General features: G+C 37.3%; 2 protein-coding genes across 4 annotated transcripts in view; both read right to left on the bottom strand.

The window, feature by feature from the left end:
• Positions 1-16,799, bottom strand: part of LOC141344420 (inositol-3-phosphate synthase 1-A-like) — a 38,487-nt gene that overhangs the window by 17,259 nt on the left and 4,429 nt on the right. Inside the window, exons 1-2 of one of the 3 annotated variants that reach the window (XM_073849309.1) lie at positions 490-626; positions 214-337 (exon numbers count right to left, since the gene is read on the bottom strand). The exons of 1 other annotated variant lie outside the window; for it this stretch is intronic. In XM_073849309.1, the coding sequence (XP_073705410.1) occupies positions 214-327 (114 nt within the window). In that variant the 5' untranslated portion in view covers positions 328-337; positions 490-626. Of the gene's footprint in view, positions 1-213; positions 338-489; positions 627-16,799 lie in introns of those variants that run through there. One more of the 3 variants, XM_073849308.1, reaches the window with a different exon arrangement.
• Positions 6,239-13,786, bottom strand: LOC141344421 (inositol-3-phosphate synthase 1-A-like). The gene is made up of 4 exons (XM_073849310.1): positions 13,602-13,786; positions 7,488-7,601; positions 6,848-7,065; positions 6,239-6,762 (listed from the first exon to the last, which is right to left on the bottom strand). Exons 1-4 carry the CDS (start codon positions 13,653-13,655, stop codon positions 6,567-6,569), a joined length of 582 nt encoding a protein of 193 aa, XP_073705411.1. The 5' UTR covers positions 13,656-13,786; the 3' UTR covers positions 6,239-6,566.

Genomic DNA, 16,799 nt, shown 5'->3' with positions numbered 1-16,799 from the left:
GGAAAAGGAAAAAATGCAATGCAATTTCTAATTCAGGTGCTGGAGGGCGCCACCTTATTAACATAATACATGCAAAGTACAATGTTTAACAATAGTTTCACAAAGGCAAAAACATATATATTAAAAAATCAAGAAAATGCATTAATAAAGTTGCAATGCATTCAGAAATGCACAAAGCAGAAATGCATGAGATTAAAGGGCTCAGGGACTCACAGTGAACATGTCTCCATCTTTACGCACAGAGGCAGTGTGGTAACAGTAACGCGACACGATGTGTTTGTCAGTGTATTTCACATCGGCGCTGTTGATACGAACTTTCTCAGGCATGATGATCCACCTGCAACAACGCAATTTAAGTCAAATACACCGATGCAACATGCGTATGTGCAACATGCAGAAGCGACAGTTTATTATATTAAACATGCATTTCATATATTATTGTATAATAATCTAATCTAAGATTTTAAAAAAGTATTCAGCAGCACGTACCTTTAATGATATTCTCCAAGCAGAAGGAAAATGTATTATGCAAGGTTTAGGTTTTAAGATTTAATATTAAAAGACTTCAAATAGTCTCTAATACAAGTTTAATGTTGTCGAAGGTTGTTGAGCACCTTCCGCGTCTCCGGTTCTGTCTGTCGGTTAAGTCGTGCGCCGCTCTCCCTTTATTCTGCAGAGGCGGAGCTACCGAAATCTCCTGTATTTTTCCGCTCGTGAAAGAAAATGCGACTATGGATGCTTCTGGAGTCTGCGTGACAAAAGCCTGCGTCACGAAATATTGTATTTGACGCAACAAGAAATGCAGCTGCTTGATTAAACTACATGGTGTAAACTGAACCCAGTCACATGCACACACAAAAGAAAATACATATTAGTCATGTATTTTAATTATATTTAAACATATGCAATCTTATTTAATTTAGTTTTGCATAGTAGAAGCATACCCATAGATATTAGTAATGAGAGAAAAAATAATCCCTCTAAAGTGAAACCATTTCTCATTTGTCAAAATCATCAGAATAAGTGCAGAATTTCAATGCACTCTTTAAAATAAATGCGTTTCATATCTTTTATATTTAAGCTTATTTCATATTTTTTATTGAAAAGAAAAATATTAATAGATATTAAAAATTCAATGCATTGTTATTTTTATGTCTTTAACACAAAATATCTGGTGATCCAGCCCTAGATGTGAAGGATGGGGCTTGCACAAACATTTCAAAAAAAAAAAAAGGTTTGCAACTCTGCAGAGCCGAAGGAGATTTGTAAGCACTTTTTTTTAAAACAGTGGAAAGCTACAGAGTTAGTGAAGGACAATCAGACTCTGCAGGGCATCGGAATGTTCTAGAAACTCAAGCTGCCAAGACAGAAGGTGAAAAATAGCCTACTGGTAGCAATGAGCAGATACACGTCCTCCCACTTTCTCTCAAGACTGCTGTCGCTTCGATTGCTCATGTAATTAAACATCACATCTTCACGTTAACAGTAGCCTACGCTTTTATTAAAGTTGCATGCGTTTTTTAACTCTTTCCGCGCCACTGACGGAATTTTCCGGTTTTCCGTTTTATGGTACGACACGCTAAACTACGCATCTTCTGAAAGAGTATTGAATGCATGGAGAAAAACACGGTGAAGACGAAGCAGAAACAAACGAGGTCATCAAACATTAAACAGCACATAAATTAAAACTGTCTGACGTTGCCGAATGAAATGTCGAGGCAGGAAGTGCTTTCCCAGCAAACAATTTTGCCTTTAAAAGACATCTATTAGCCGCCCTGACGTCTAGGCTAAGCAAGGCTAAATTTGGGCTGTCAGTAAAAATAATAGACGTCTAACCATAGCCAAGAATAGACAATTACACCGCTATTGAATGACTACATGTGTATGTCTAATAAACACTGAATATGGGTCTAGGGTAAAACCAGACTGAATTTGAGCTGACTGTGAAAATTTAATAGACATCTAACCATAGTCCAAGAACAGACTCCATCCATCCAAACTAATTAAATAAAATGCTTTTATTAGGAAATATAGCATTTTATCAACTTAAGACAATACAAAATGATAAAAATATACAATAATTAATGACCAAATAAAAGATTATAAATACAATACAATCAAATATAAATATTGTGATACAGATATAGAACATTTTAACAACGTAAAATAATAAAAACATAAAGAATGACAAAATAAAACATTTTAAATAACTTAAGATATTCAAAACAATACATCTAATACAAATCAAGAGCATGTTTTCACTCTTAGCATTCAAACATGGATAAAGACTAAATAAAATAAAAAGCGCTCATCCTTATGTTGGTTTACTTATTGTAATAAACAAACTACCAGCAGTGATTAATGATTAATAGTTGGTTTTATTTCTTATTTAAAATGCTCCCCAACTGCATTCCTTAAGTCCAACTCTGTTTTTTAACTTTACTTAAACTACTTACAGGGAATCATTCTCATTTGCTTAGATGCACAAAAAAAACCTAATAAACAATAACAATAAACATAATAAATAAATGATACATTGTGTCTCAACTGTACCCCACTGACCACTTAAAACATTTTGGGAGTGGTGCAAAAGGCCTGTTTCAGCTTCTCCAGAGAGGAGACGTCTTCAGGGTTCCAGGACAGAGATTTGGGCGGCTTACAGAGTAAGGAGGTGAGGGGTGCAGTAAGGATTCTGAAGTTGTGGATGAAGTGGCAGTTGAAATTGAAAAATCCGAGGACACGTTGGAGTTCCTTGATGGTCTGAGGCTGGGGCCAGGTACTGAGTGCTTGAACTTGCCCCTGGTCCACCTAGATACCCTCCATGCTAATAATGTGCCCAGGGAACTGGATGGTGGTCTTGTGGAACTTGCATTTCTCAAGCTTTAGGTATACCGGTGTTTCCTCAGTTGTTGGAGGATCTGAGAAATCTGGTGGTGGTGTTCAGCCAGGTTCCATGAGCAGATCAGGATATCTACGTAAGCGATCACAAATTGATGGAGGAACTCCCGGAACACCTCGTTCAGGAACCCTTGGAAGACGGTCGGAGACTTTGACAGGCCATAGGGCCTGACGTTCACAGTGGCCAGAGGGGTTAATGACAAAAAAGGCATTTTTTTTACTGCCAATTTGTCAAACATCCATATATATATATATATCCATATATACATGGGCGACATTTGACTCTTGATTCTGGGGGGGCAAGAAAAAAAATTAAAAAAAATTAAAAAAATGGATGTAAGCATTAAAACAGTGCCTTACTTTATTGCAGCACATCAAAACAGTCAATTAAAGCGCTGCACTTCAGCCCCGACTTTTTTTTTTTACACCCCTAGGGCCAAATTTCACGTCATAGTCCAGACTTGGCCAGCATCGGGCCTGTTTTAGGGTTCTCCTTATTTTTATATTTTAGACATTCATCAATTATGGTGAAGAAAAAAATGCCACGCTGGTGGAAACAACAGGAGACTTCACTTTCGCTTTCACTTTCGAGATCGGCTCGGATGCTGTTTAGTGTCCTTCGTTCGTTTGTTCAAGCGCACAATATGCTAAAACTCGCCCCAAGCACCGGCAAAAATAAATAACAATGAATGTGTCGAGGAAATAGTAAGGACATAGCCTATCTGAATTATTTATTAATAAACTTGTGTATTCTGAGTCAGTGTCCCAAAGATCCTGCTGAAACTCACCGCTGAAAGCGCAGGATCGGTTTTTATTAAGTGCCGTTTTGTGCGTTTGTGAATCATCTTATGAGTGTAGACGCGATGTAAATAAAAGATTTGCTGTGTAGTTTAGAGAGCTTTATTAATTATAACGGAACTTTGTGAGATCTCTTATGAACTAAGATTAGTGACGTTTTTAGTGATAATAAAGAGAACGTGCTTTTTGCATTTGCATGCCTCACAGACATAATAAATATATTTATAGAAAGCTTTAAATTATTACTTAACGAAATAAAACAAATCAAAAACAAAAACTCATTCATGTAATCCGTAAAGATTAATTTCTCTCTAAAGGCGCGTCAAAGAGGAGATTGCTAGTTAGGATCTTTGTGACACTGACTCAGAATACACAAGTTTATTAATAAATAATTCAGATATGTCCTTACTCTTTCCTCGACACATTCATTGTTATTTATTTTTGCCGGTGCTTGGGGCGAGTTTTACCGTACTCTGTGCGCTTGAACGCGGATCTCTTCCAGCTGCGCTGAAGGACACTAAACAGCATCCGAGCCGATCTCGAAAGTGAAAGCGAAAGCGAAGTCTCGTGTTGTTTCCACCAGTGCGGCATTTTTTTCTTCACCATAATTGATGGATGTCTAAAATATAAAAATAAGGAGAACCCTAAAACAGGCCCAATGCCGGCTGGGTCAAAACTATGACGTGAAAATTGGCTGTAGGGGTGTAAAAAAAAAAAGTCGGGGCCCATCGGCCCGGGCTGAAGTGCAGCGCTTTAATTGACTGTTTTGATGCGCTGCAAATACAGTAAGGCACTGAATTTTTCATTTTTTTCTTGCTGCCCCTGACTCAAGAGTCAAATGTTGTCCATGCCTGTGCACTCATCTCACATCATTAACATAACCCTTCACACAGTTTTCCCCTCATCATTTAAACAGGCTCGTATAACCCTGTTACTTAAGAAACCCAACCTGAACCAATCTATTTTAGAGAACTACAGACTGGTTTCCCTACTTCCTTTAATTGCAAAAACACTTGAACGAGCTGTGTTCAACCAAGTCTTTACCTTACTCACACAGAACAATCTCCTGGACAGCAACCAGTCTGGTTTCAGAAGTGGAGATTCAACCGTTACTGCCTTGGTCTCAGTTGTTGAAGCCCTAACACAGGCAAGAGCAGATTCCAGATCTTGCTGGATCTGTCTGCTGTTTTGGACACAGTTAACCACCAGATCCTCTTGTCAACCCTATTGGCAAAGGACATCTCAGGAACTGCACTCCAGTAGTTTGAGTCTTACCTCTCAGAGAGGTCCTTCAAGGTATCTTAGACAGGTGAGGTGTCCAAGTCGCAACTTCTAACTACTGGAGTACCTCAGGGCTATGTTATTGGTCCACTTCTCCTCTTTGTCTACATGGCATAGGTTCTGTCATTCAGAAACATGGCTCTTTATATCACTGCTATGCTGAAGACACTCAACTCTACCTCTCATTCTATCCGGATGATCCGACGATAGCTGCTCACATCTCAGTTTGTCTAACAGACATTTCTTGCAGGATGAAGGACCGTCACCTTTAACTAAACCTTGCTAAGACAGAACTGCTTGTGTTTCCACAAAACCCATCGTTTCATCACAATTTTACCATTCAGTTAGGCACATCAACTATAACTCCTTCAAAAACAGCCAGAAACCTTTAAATCGTGATTGATGATCAGCTGACTTTCTCAGACCGCACTACTTAAACTGCCCAGTCCTGCAGATTTGCTTTATTCAACATCAGGAAGATCAGGCTCTTTCTTTCGGAATATTCTTCACAACTTATTGTTCAATCTCTTGTTCTGTCCAGGATGGACTATTGCAGTGCTCTCTTGGCAGGTCTTCCAGCCAGTTCTATCAAACCTTTACAGAATGATCCAGAATGCAGCTGCAAGATTAATTTTCAACAAGCCGAAAAGAACCCACATCACACCTCTCTTTATCAATTTGCACTGGCCACCAATAGCTGCTCACATAAAATTCAAGGCATTATTGTTTGCCTACAAAACCACAACACTGTGCCATCCCAAAGAGGCACAAAATCACTTTTACAGACTTTTACCTTAAATGTTCCCTCTTGGTGGAATGACCTGCCCAATTCAATCAGAGCAGCTGAGTCTTTTGCCATTTTCAAGAATCGGCTAAAACACAGCTCTTCTGTCTTTATTTGACCCTCTAACTCTAGCACTCTCCATTATATTTCTATTTACATTCTTAAAAAAGAAACTTCTCTTTTTTAGATCTTCTATCTTTTTTATTATTATACAATTTACAAAAAAAACACTTGCTCTATTCTTTTTCTATTCTATCGTGTTCTTTTTTACTATATAATTCTTAAAAAACCTTGCTACGTATACTGCATTAAACTAATCTGAGACTTATTATAGCACTTACATAGCATTGCTCCTTAGTTGATTATGATTGCTTCCAACGTCCTCATTTGTAAGTCGCTTTGAATAAAAGCATCTGCTAAATGACTAGATGTAAATACATTATAATTACCTAACATACAAATGAAAAACATCCCAGGAAGACTTAACCTGATCATTTTATTATTAAGCCAATCACAACTGTATTTATACATTTGCCAAATGCAACAACAGTTCTCACTTTTCAGGAGTTAATTCATTTTGTTCAACAAACAAAAACTCAGTGCATTCAAGTACAAAACCTGGAAAAAATTACAAAGTGGGAATACATAGATGAATATTTCATCCAGAAATACAGTACTCGCTAAACAAGTGCAAATACAAAACTCAAGCAAGGCTGTGCATAAGAAAGCAATTGAATTTGACTTCAATCAGACTTCCAACAACATCGAGCTAGTCTTGTTTGGTTTTGTTCCAGTTTATGGGCTTTTATGAGATTGTGTGTTGCACCATGTCATGGCCGTTTATGTCGATGTATTTGGCAGACTGATAGCCGTTGACGTGCTCGATCTTTCCGTTCATGAGGACCGGATGATGGATATGGTTTTTATCCGAATGCATGAAGCTGGTCTTCATCTTGTGCTCCAGCTGCATGTGATTCTGAGGCGGGAGGCCGAGACACGCTCTACGATTCAGAAACAAATATATTTAACAATGTGCAATCTCATGCAAACGCTGTCAGAAAACTCATGCATGGGCTCAAATCTGACCTCATGACGTTCTCGATGCACGCCCGCTGCCGGAAGTAGGCGTTGACCACCGGCGCCCCCTGCGGGACGAGCGGCGCTTTGCAGAGGAAGCTGAGCAGCGACAGGACGCTGTGAAAGCCCTGGAACACGGGATCGTCCTGAGTGCAGAACGTGATTCTCTGACACAGTTCTGTCAGGATCACCAGATCCAGAATAATAGGACTGGCCAGCAGAGAGTCCTGGACACAAGCAGATGACAGACGCATTAATAATGGATTTTGGGGAAAAAACTAACAAACAATGGATTTAAAAATTACATTTTGATATTTAATTGAACCATTAAGACAGAATCAAGAAACAGTAAAACTTTGTGTCATGAGTCAATATTAAAAAGTGTTTCGTAGGGCCCTAAACATGTCATTTTAGTTATTTGTCGTTTAGTTAACAAGTCTTTATGAAATGTTATAGTTTTCTATTTAAATTAACTAGACTTATTTTTTGATAACCAACATTTAGTTAGACCATTAAGAGAGAATCTAGTACAAAATGGAATGCAGAACAAAATAAAATGAAAAAAAAAAAAAAACCTAAATTTAATTTTTGGGGGAAAATCAAATGGATTTCAAAGGGCCCTAAAAATGTCATTTTATGATGATCTTACCTCACAGGTGTTGTGCAGAGCGATCGTGTTCGTCCCTCCCATCATGATCTCTGAAGTGTACTCATCCATTGCACGCTTGCTGTCGCCCACATAGGGCACATATTTAATAACCACCTGTTCAAACAAACCAGTCAGACATTATTGATGCGTTGAAGCATCTTCTGTTTGCTTTAGTTGCTTCTGCTGCTTATATGCAATATGTGATATAATGTCATGTGCAATATGCAATATTTGATATGTCGTATGCAATATGCAATGTGATATGCAATATGATGTCACATGCAATATGCAATATATTGTCATGCAATATGCAACATCTGTTATAATGTCATATGCAATATGTAATAAGGCAATAAGCAATATTTGATATGTCATATGCAATATGTAATGTCATGCAATATGCAATATACAATGTGATACAACGTCAAATGCAATATGTGATATAATGTCATGCAACAAGCAATACCTGATATGTCATATGCATTATGTGATATAACATCATATGCAATATGTAATGTCACATGCAATATGTAATATGTCACATGCAATATGCAATATAATGTCATGCATGCAACATGCAATATCTGATATAACGTCACATGCAATATGCAATATAATGCCATGCAACATGCAATATCTGATTTAATGTCACATGCAATATGCAATATAATGCCATGCAACATGCAATATCTGATTTAATGTCATGCAACATCTGATTTAATTTCACATGCAATATGCAATGTCATGCAACATGCAATATCTGATTTAATGTCATGCAACATGCAATATCAGAATCAGAATCAGAATCAGAATGAGCTTTATTGCCAGGTATGTTTGCACATACTAGGAATTTGTTTTTGTGACAGAGCTCCACAGTGCTACAGAATGACAGTGACAAGACGATACATATTATAAATAGAACAATATAGAGGTATACAAGACAGACAATGTGCAAAAATAGCAAAGACATTTGAATGGAAGTAAGTATGTGCTTTAAATAAATAACGGAAAAATGAATAAAGAATGTATAGTGTTGTATGTTCCACGATCAAGTGTTCATGAGATGGATTGCCTGAGGAAAGAAACTGTTTCGGTGTCTGGTCGTTCTAGTGCTCAGTGCTCTGTAGCGCCGACCGGATGGTAACAGTTCAAAAAGTGAGTGTGCTGGATGTGAGGGGTCCAGAGTAATTTTGGCAGCCCTTTTTCGTACTCTGGATAAGTACAGATCTTGAAGGGTAGGGAGGGTTGTACCAATGATTCGCTCAGCAGTCCGGACTATCCGACGTAGTCTTCTGAGATCAGAATTTGTAGCTGAGCTGAACCAGATAGTAATTGAAGTGCAGAGGACGGATTCAATGATGGCAGAGTAAAACTGTTTCAGCAGTTCCTGTGGCAGGTTGAGTTTCCTCAGCTGGCGGAGGAAGTACAGCCTCTGCTGGGCCTTTTTCACAATGGAGTCTATGTGAATGTCCCACTTCAGGTCCTGAGAGATGGTATTTCCAAGGAACCTGAATGACTCCACTGTGTTAACAGTGCTGTTCATGATGGTGAGTGGGGGGAGAGCAGGGGGGGTTTTCCTGAAGTCTATGATCATCTCCACAGTTTTGAGCGTGTTGAGCTCCAGGTTGTTATGACTGCACCAGACAGCCAGCTCTTTTACCTCCTGTCTGTAAGCAGACTCGTCACCGTCCTGAATGAGGCCGATAAGTGTGGTGTCGTCTGCAAACTTCAGGAGCTTGACAGAGGGGTCTTTGGAGGTACAGTCATTTGTATACAGGGAGAAGAGCAGTGGGGAGAGGACACAACCCTGAGGGGCGCCAGTGCTGATAGTACGGGTGCTGGATGAGAATTTTCCCAGCCTCACTAGCTGCTGCCTGTCTGTCAGGAAGCTGTTGATCCACTGACAGACTGATGTGGGCACAGAGAGCTGAGTTAGTTTGGGCAGGAGGAGGTTTGGGATGATAGTGTTGAAGGCTGAACTGAAGTCCACAAACAGGATCCTCGCGTAAGTCCCTGATTTGTCCAGATGCTGCAGTATGAAATGTAGACTCATGTTCACTGCATCATCTACAGACCTGTTTGCACGATAAGCAAACTGCAGGGGGTCCAGTGAGGGTCTGGTGATGTCCTTCAGATAAGCCAGAACCAGTTTCTCAAACGACTTCATGACGACGGATGTTAGCGCCACAGGTCTGTAGTCGTTAAGTCCTGTTATTTTGGGTTTCTTTGGAATGGGGATGATTTCAGAACGTTTGAGAGAGGCGGGGACTTCACACAACTCCAAAGACCTATTGAAGATCTGTGAGAAAATGGGTGCCAGCTGATCTGCACAGGTTTTCAGACAGGCAGGTGTCACACCGTCAGGGCCTGGTGCCTTTCTTCTTTTGTTCTTTTTGAAGACCTTGCGCACCTCATCTTCACTGATTTGAATGGGTGTTACAGGAGTGGGGGAGAGGGGTGATGTTGGAGGTGTAAATGGTGTCTTTTCAAACCGACAATAGAACTCGTTCAGATCGTCTGCCAGTTGCTGATTCTGCAAAGTGCTGGGGGATGATGTCTTGTAATTGGTGATGTGTTTTAGACCTTTCCACACTGATGAAGAGTCACTGGAATGAAATTGGTTCCTTATCTTTTCGGAATAATTTCTCTTTGCCACTTTGATCTCCTTTTCCAGTGTGTATTTGGCCTCTTTATACAAGACTTTGTCCCCTTTCCTGTAAGCATCATCTTTGACATGACGAAGCTGTCTGAGTTTTGCAGTGAACCATGGTTTGTCGTTGTTGTAAGTTAAGCGAGTCCTGGTAGGAATGCATAAATCCTCACAGAAACTGATATATGAAGTAACAGTCTCTGTAAGCTCGTCCAGATCAGTAGCAGCAGCTTCAAAAACACTCCAATCAGTACATTCGAAACAGGCTTGTAAAGCCCGCTCTGTTTCGTTGGTCCATCTCTTTACAGACTTTGCTACAGGTTTAGCAGATTTAAGTTGTTGCCTGTAGGTTGGTATAAGATGAACCAGGCAGTGATCAGAAAGTCCCAAAGCTGCCCGTGAGACAGAGTGATATGCATTCCTTATTGTGGTGTAACAGTGGTCCAATATATTTCTATCTCTGGTCGGACATGTGATGTGCTGTCTGTATTTTGGAAGTTCACGGGAGAGATTTGCTCTATTAAAATCCCCAAGAATGATTAAAACAGAGTCCGGGTGTTGTTGTTCTGTCTCTGTGATGTGATCAGCGAGTTTCTGTAACGCCAGGCTCACGTGCGCTTGCGGTGGAATGTACACACTCACGAGAATGAACGAGCAAAACTCTCGCGGCGAATAGAACGGCTTACAGTTTATGAAAAGCGCTTCAACATCAGAACAGCATATTTTCTTTAACACTGTTACATCTGTACACCACCTCTCATTGATGTAAAAGCACGTCCCGCCGCCGCGCGATTTCCCCGTCGATTCTGCGTCGCGGTCTCCTCTGAACAGCTGATATCCCGGGAGATGAATCGCGCTGTCCGGTATAGCCGCGTTCAGCCAGGTTTCCGTGAAACACAGAGCAGCAGAGTGTGAGAAGTCCTTATTTGTCCGGGAGAGCAGAAGGAGTTCGTCCGTTTTGTTTGGTAGAGACCGGAGATTTGCCAAATGTATGCCTGGCAGTGTCATCCTGAATCCACGCTGACGAAGCTTCACGAGCGCGCCGGCGCGCTTCCCCCGCGTCCTGCGCGTCCTGCGCGTCCTGAAGCCTTTGGTAAGCGCCGCCGCTCCGCCAACTATGATGTTGAGCAAAACGTCCGAATAATCAAAAACCGGTAGGAGATTTTGTGGTATGTTCTGCCTAATGTTTAGCAGTTCATCCCTTGTAAAACTGATTCATCCCTTGTAAAACTGATTATTATCTGATATAATGTCACATGCAATATGCAATATAATGCCATGCAACATGCAATATCTGATTTAATGTCACATGCAATATGCAATATGTCATGCAACATGCAATATCTGATTTAATGTCATGCAACATGCAATATGTGATATAATGTCACATGCAATATGCAATATAATGTCATGCAACAAGCAATACCTGATATGTCATATGCAATATGTGATATCATATGCAATATGTAATGTCATATGCAATATGTGATATAATGTCACATGCAATATGTAATGTGATATGTCACATGCAATATAATGTCATGAAACATGCAATATCTGATATAATGTCACATGCAATATGCAATATAATGCCATGCAACATGCAATATCTGATTTAATGTCACATGCAATATGCAATATAATGTCATGCAACATGCAATATCTGATATAATGTCACATGCAATATGCAATATAATGTCATGCAACATCTGATATAATGTCACATGCAATATGCAATATCTGATTTAATGTCACATGCAATATGCAATATAATGTCATGCAACATGCAATATCTGATTTAATGTCATGCAACATGCAATATCTGATATAATGTTACATGCAATATGCAATATAATGTCATATGCAATATGCAATGTGTGATATGTCATATGCAGTATATATGTAATATGTGATATGTCATATGCAATATGCAATGTGTGATATGTCATATGCAGTATGTAATATGTAATATGTGATATAACATCATATGCAATATGTAATGTCATATGCAATATGTAATGTCATATGCTATGTGATATAATGTCACATGCAATATGCAATTTAATGTCATGCAACATGCAATATCTGATTTAATGTCATGCAACATGCAATATCTGATATGTTACATGCAATATAATGTCATGCAACATGCAATATCTGATATAATGTCATATGCAATGTGTGATATGTCATATGCAGTATGTAATATGTGATATGTCATATGCAATGTGTGATATGTCATATGCAGTATGTAATATGTGATATAATGTCATATGCAATGTGTGATATGTCATATGCAGTATGTAATATGTAATATGTGATATGTCATATGCAATATGCAATGTGTGATATGTCATATGCAGTATGTAATATGTGATATAACATCATATGCAATATGTAATGTCATATGCAATATGTGATATAATGTCACATGCAATATGCAATATAATGTCATGCAACAAGCAATACCTGATATGTCATATGCAATATGTGATATCATATGCAATATGTAATGTCATATGCAATATGTGATATAATGTCACATGCAATATGTAATGTGATATGTCACATGCAATATGCAATATAATGTCATGAAACATGCAATATCTGATATAATGTCACATGCAATATGCAATATAATGCCATGCAACATGCAATATCTGATTTAATGTCACATGCAATATGCAATATAATGTCATGCAACATGCAATATCTGATATAATGTCACATGCAATATGCAATATAATGTCATGCAACATGCAATATCTGATATAATGTCATATGCAATATGCAATGTGTGATATGTCATATGCAGTATGTAATATGTAATATGTGATATAACATCATATGCAATATGTAATGTCATATGCAATATGTAATGTCATATGCTATGTGATATAATGTCACATGCAATATGCAATTTAATGTCATGCAACATGCAATATCTGATTTAATGTCATGCAACATGCAATATCTGATATGTTACATGCAATATAATGTCATGCAACATGCAATATCTGATATAATGTCATATGCAATGTGTGATATGTCATATGCAGTATGTAATATGTGATATGTCATATGCAATGTGTGATATGTCATATGCAGTATGTAATATGTGATATAATGTCATATGCAATGTGTGATATGTCATATGCAGTATGTAATATGTAATATGTGATATGTCATATGCAATATGCAATGTGTGATATGTCATATGCAGTATGTAATATGTGATATAACATCATATGCAATATGTAATGTCATATGCAATATGTGATATAATGTCACATGCAATATGCAATGTAATGTCATGCAACATGCAATATCTGATATAATGTCATATGCAATATGTGATATGTCATATGCAGTATGTAATATGTAATATGTGATATAATGTCATATGCAATATATAATGTAATGTCATATGCAATAAGCAATATGTGATATAATGTGAGACTCACGCAGTGGTCAGGTTTCTCTCCAGGCTGGTAAAGTATGGGGTTGGACTGCACCATGTCATCCACCACATTACTCTTTGAGATTTCTTTCGAGCGAAACTGCTGCGGCGCCGACAGATTGAGCCCATCGTTGTTGCCGAGATGATTATAACTCACTATCGCAGTTGGCTGAAATTGACCATTTCATTTTTACTAATATACAAATTATAATTTCATATTAATATATAATATAAAAGAAATAATATAATAAAATATTTAACACAATTCTAATATATAATTAATATAAAATGCAGAATATATTCTACAATAAAATAATAAGAAAGATATTATTTAAATATTTTGATTTTTCCATATGGCACTTTATATCAAAAATAAAAACAGGATCTATGAACTACTGGGGGGAAAAAAATTAATAAATACGATTACAAATTAGAGGTCGACCGATATATCATCCGCGATATATCGGGCAGATATTTGCCATTTTTTAATATATATCGGCATCGGCCGATTTCCGTGTTTAGTAGCGCTGATTTTAAAGTCAGGCACATCTGCGGGCAGCCCCGTGTTATTGGTGCGGTGAAACTCTACTGTGGAGGACCCCAAGTCAAAACTTTTGTAAGATTCAATAACATTACTGAGAGATAAAGGTAAGGCTAAAATTCTGATATTTCAAAATCCCATGGCCATATATGTACTATATATGTGACCCTGGACCACAAAACCAGTCTTAAGTCGCTGGGGTATATTTGTAGCAATAGCCAAAAAATACATTGCATGGGGTCAAAATTTTTGATTTTTCTTTTATGCCAAAAATGATTAAGAAATTAAGTAAAGTTCATGTTCCATGAAGATTTTTTGTAAAAATCCTACTGTAAACATATCAAAATGTAATTTTTGATTTGTAATATGCATTGTTAAGAACCTAATTTGGACAACTTTAAAGGTGATTTTCTCAGTCTTTTTGATTTTTTTGCATCCTCAGATTTCTGATTTTAAATAGATGTATCTCACATATTACTAGTAAACTATCAAATGTTGCTTTCACTTAGTGGAAGAAAATCATAGAACCGTCGAGAACTGGCATAATGCTACAGCTGGTTAAAGCTTTGCTTACTTGCAGTTAAGTTTAAAGACTGTAGTCGAAAACGATTAGCAGCTTGTTTGCTAACATATTTGCCCCAGTGTTAGAAGTTCTGTTTTATTTTTCCTGTATCCAAGTCAGAGAATTTCACTGTGTGCATGGGGTGAAGGCAGCGGCGGCTCTCACAAACAATGCAGCTTTGTGGTTACTCCGCCTCGCTCAGAGACACTGATGCACAGAGGGTGGTTATATCCACGTGTCTGGTTATAATAAAATGCATTCTAATTACTTGTGGGTGGGTCGCACGTGGTTGAGATAAATCAATAATGATGTAAACATTAACTACATTTTCTAACATCTGAACCTGGAGTTACGTGGTCAGGACCGTGGCGCCAGCTTCCTTTTAAATATATTTTGATGATTGCACCTGATGCACCCAAGCCGTCCTCTCCGTCACCTCAGATACTGCGAGTTTATACCTATGGTCACGTCCAGATGTCAGTAAACGTTATTTTTTTCAGCATGGATTTGGATTAAAAGCACGAGTGATTAAGCCTATATACTGTAAGTGTGCAGCGATGTGAAAATCAGCTGTTAAAATGAACCATCCATTCATATCAGCATGCAAAACTAAGAATTAGAATAATTGTAATAGGACGATCGTGTGCGGTTTGCTAAATCAGAGAAAAATATAAGTGCGGGTGGGTGGCAGGCAGATTACACTATTGCCCGATTTTGCTTTATTTCGTCATCTAAAATAAGATTTGCTGTCTTTTGTCGTCAAAAGTATTCTGAAACAAGTCACAACTGAGCCGCTCTGCATCTCCATTTAAACAGCGGTGTTTCGTTTATGAATGAACGTGTGTTTTTAAACGAATCTAGTGAAATGATTCAATTTCCCATTCATAAAGAGAGTCATTTGCTTTATTCAGGAATGAATCAGCTGTTCAAACGAATCCAATGAATATATGATTCAGTAATTAAATCAGTGTCCTTGCCGCCATCTGCTGGCAGATCTGTTCAGTTATATAAATCATTTAATATTTCTGTATTCAAAATTGTATATTTTAAACATTAAAGTTTAACAATCTCAGCTCTTAAACTTTTATGTAAATGCTTAACAGTTTTTTTATATTATCTGTTTTATATATTTAAGACTTGGTAAGTTCGATTTGTTTGGTTAAATCTTTTATAATAATACTGTGCAGTGCACGAAATCAAGATGGTTCATTGTTCATGAGGTAAAGTTTAGAAACGATGTGCATCCACTTATTATTAGTGTGACATTTTAGCATTCAAATAAAGTGGAGAACTTCAAGATATCGGCCATCTGCTGACCCTGACCTCTAAATATCGGTTATTGAAAAAACCCATATCGGTCGACCTCTATTACAAATGACTAATAACATTTAATTGTATCATTATAACAGAATTCAGGACATTTTTTATTTTTTTTAAAAGGGAACCCAGAAAAAAAAAATGTAATGCATAAAAATTAAAACAGAAAAAAAATAATAATAATAAAAATAAAATGGATTATACAAGAACCTAAACCTATTTCACAAGGCCCTAAACATTAAATTTTATTAAACTTTTAATAAATTGCTGTTACATTGTATAGGTTTCATGATTTTATGACTTTCTGATTACTAACATTTAATTGAACCATTAAGACAGAATCAAGAAAATTTTAACTTGGGAAAAAAAAAAAATGTAATGCAAAAAAAAATGCATTTGAAAAAAAAAAAAAAAAGTATTCCAATTGTATTTTAAAAGTAAAAGTACTCCTTTTTTTCGATTTTATTCATCTGAAAGTACAAAAGTACTTGATGTGTTATGTACTTAACTGTTAAAACAGAATCCAGAAAAATAAAGAGAGCAAAAAAATGGGATACAGAACAACTAAATTGCAAAAAAAAAAAAAAAAAATTTGGGGAAATTTAATTGCTCTTCAATTACATTAACTACTGGGTCTTCATTGTTAAGTGTTACCTAAATTATATTTGTGACCATGGACCACAAAACCAGTCATAAGGGTACATTTTTTGAAACTGAGCTTAATACATCATCTGAAAGCTCAATAAATAAGCTTTCATTGATGAATGGTTTGTTAGGATAGG

Source organism: Garra rufa, chromosome 10, assembly GCF_049309525.1.
Source record: "Garra rufa chromosome 10, GarRuf1.0, whole genome shotgun sequence".
NCBI classification, from domain to species: domain Eukaryota; kingdom Metazoa; phylum Chordata; class Actinopteri; order Cypriniformes; family Cyprinidae; genus Garra; species Garra rufa.
The sequence above is the reverse complement of the archived record's forward strand: the minus strand, read 5'-3'. Positions and strand labels throughout refer to the sequence as shown.

What these genes read in the sequence shown, in the direction of transcription:
- LOC141344421 (XM_073849310.1), bottom strand. Translation starts at nt 13,655, where the DNA reads ATGGTGCAGTCCAACCCCATACTTTACCAGCCTGGAGAGAAACCTGAC. An exon ending in GAGAGAAACCTGACCACTGC is followed by an intron (nt 7,602 to 13,601) that starts GTGAGTCTCACA and finishes TTGTTTGAACAG; the next exon opens with GTGGTTATTAAATATGTGCC. An exon ending in TGCATCGAGAACGTCATGAG is followed by an intron (nt 6,763 to 6,847) that starts GTCAGATTTGAG and finishes TCTGAATCGTAG; the next exon opens with AGCGTGTCTCGGCCTCCCGC.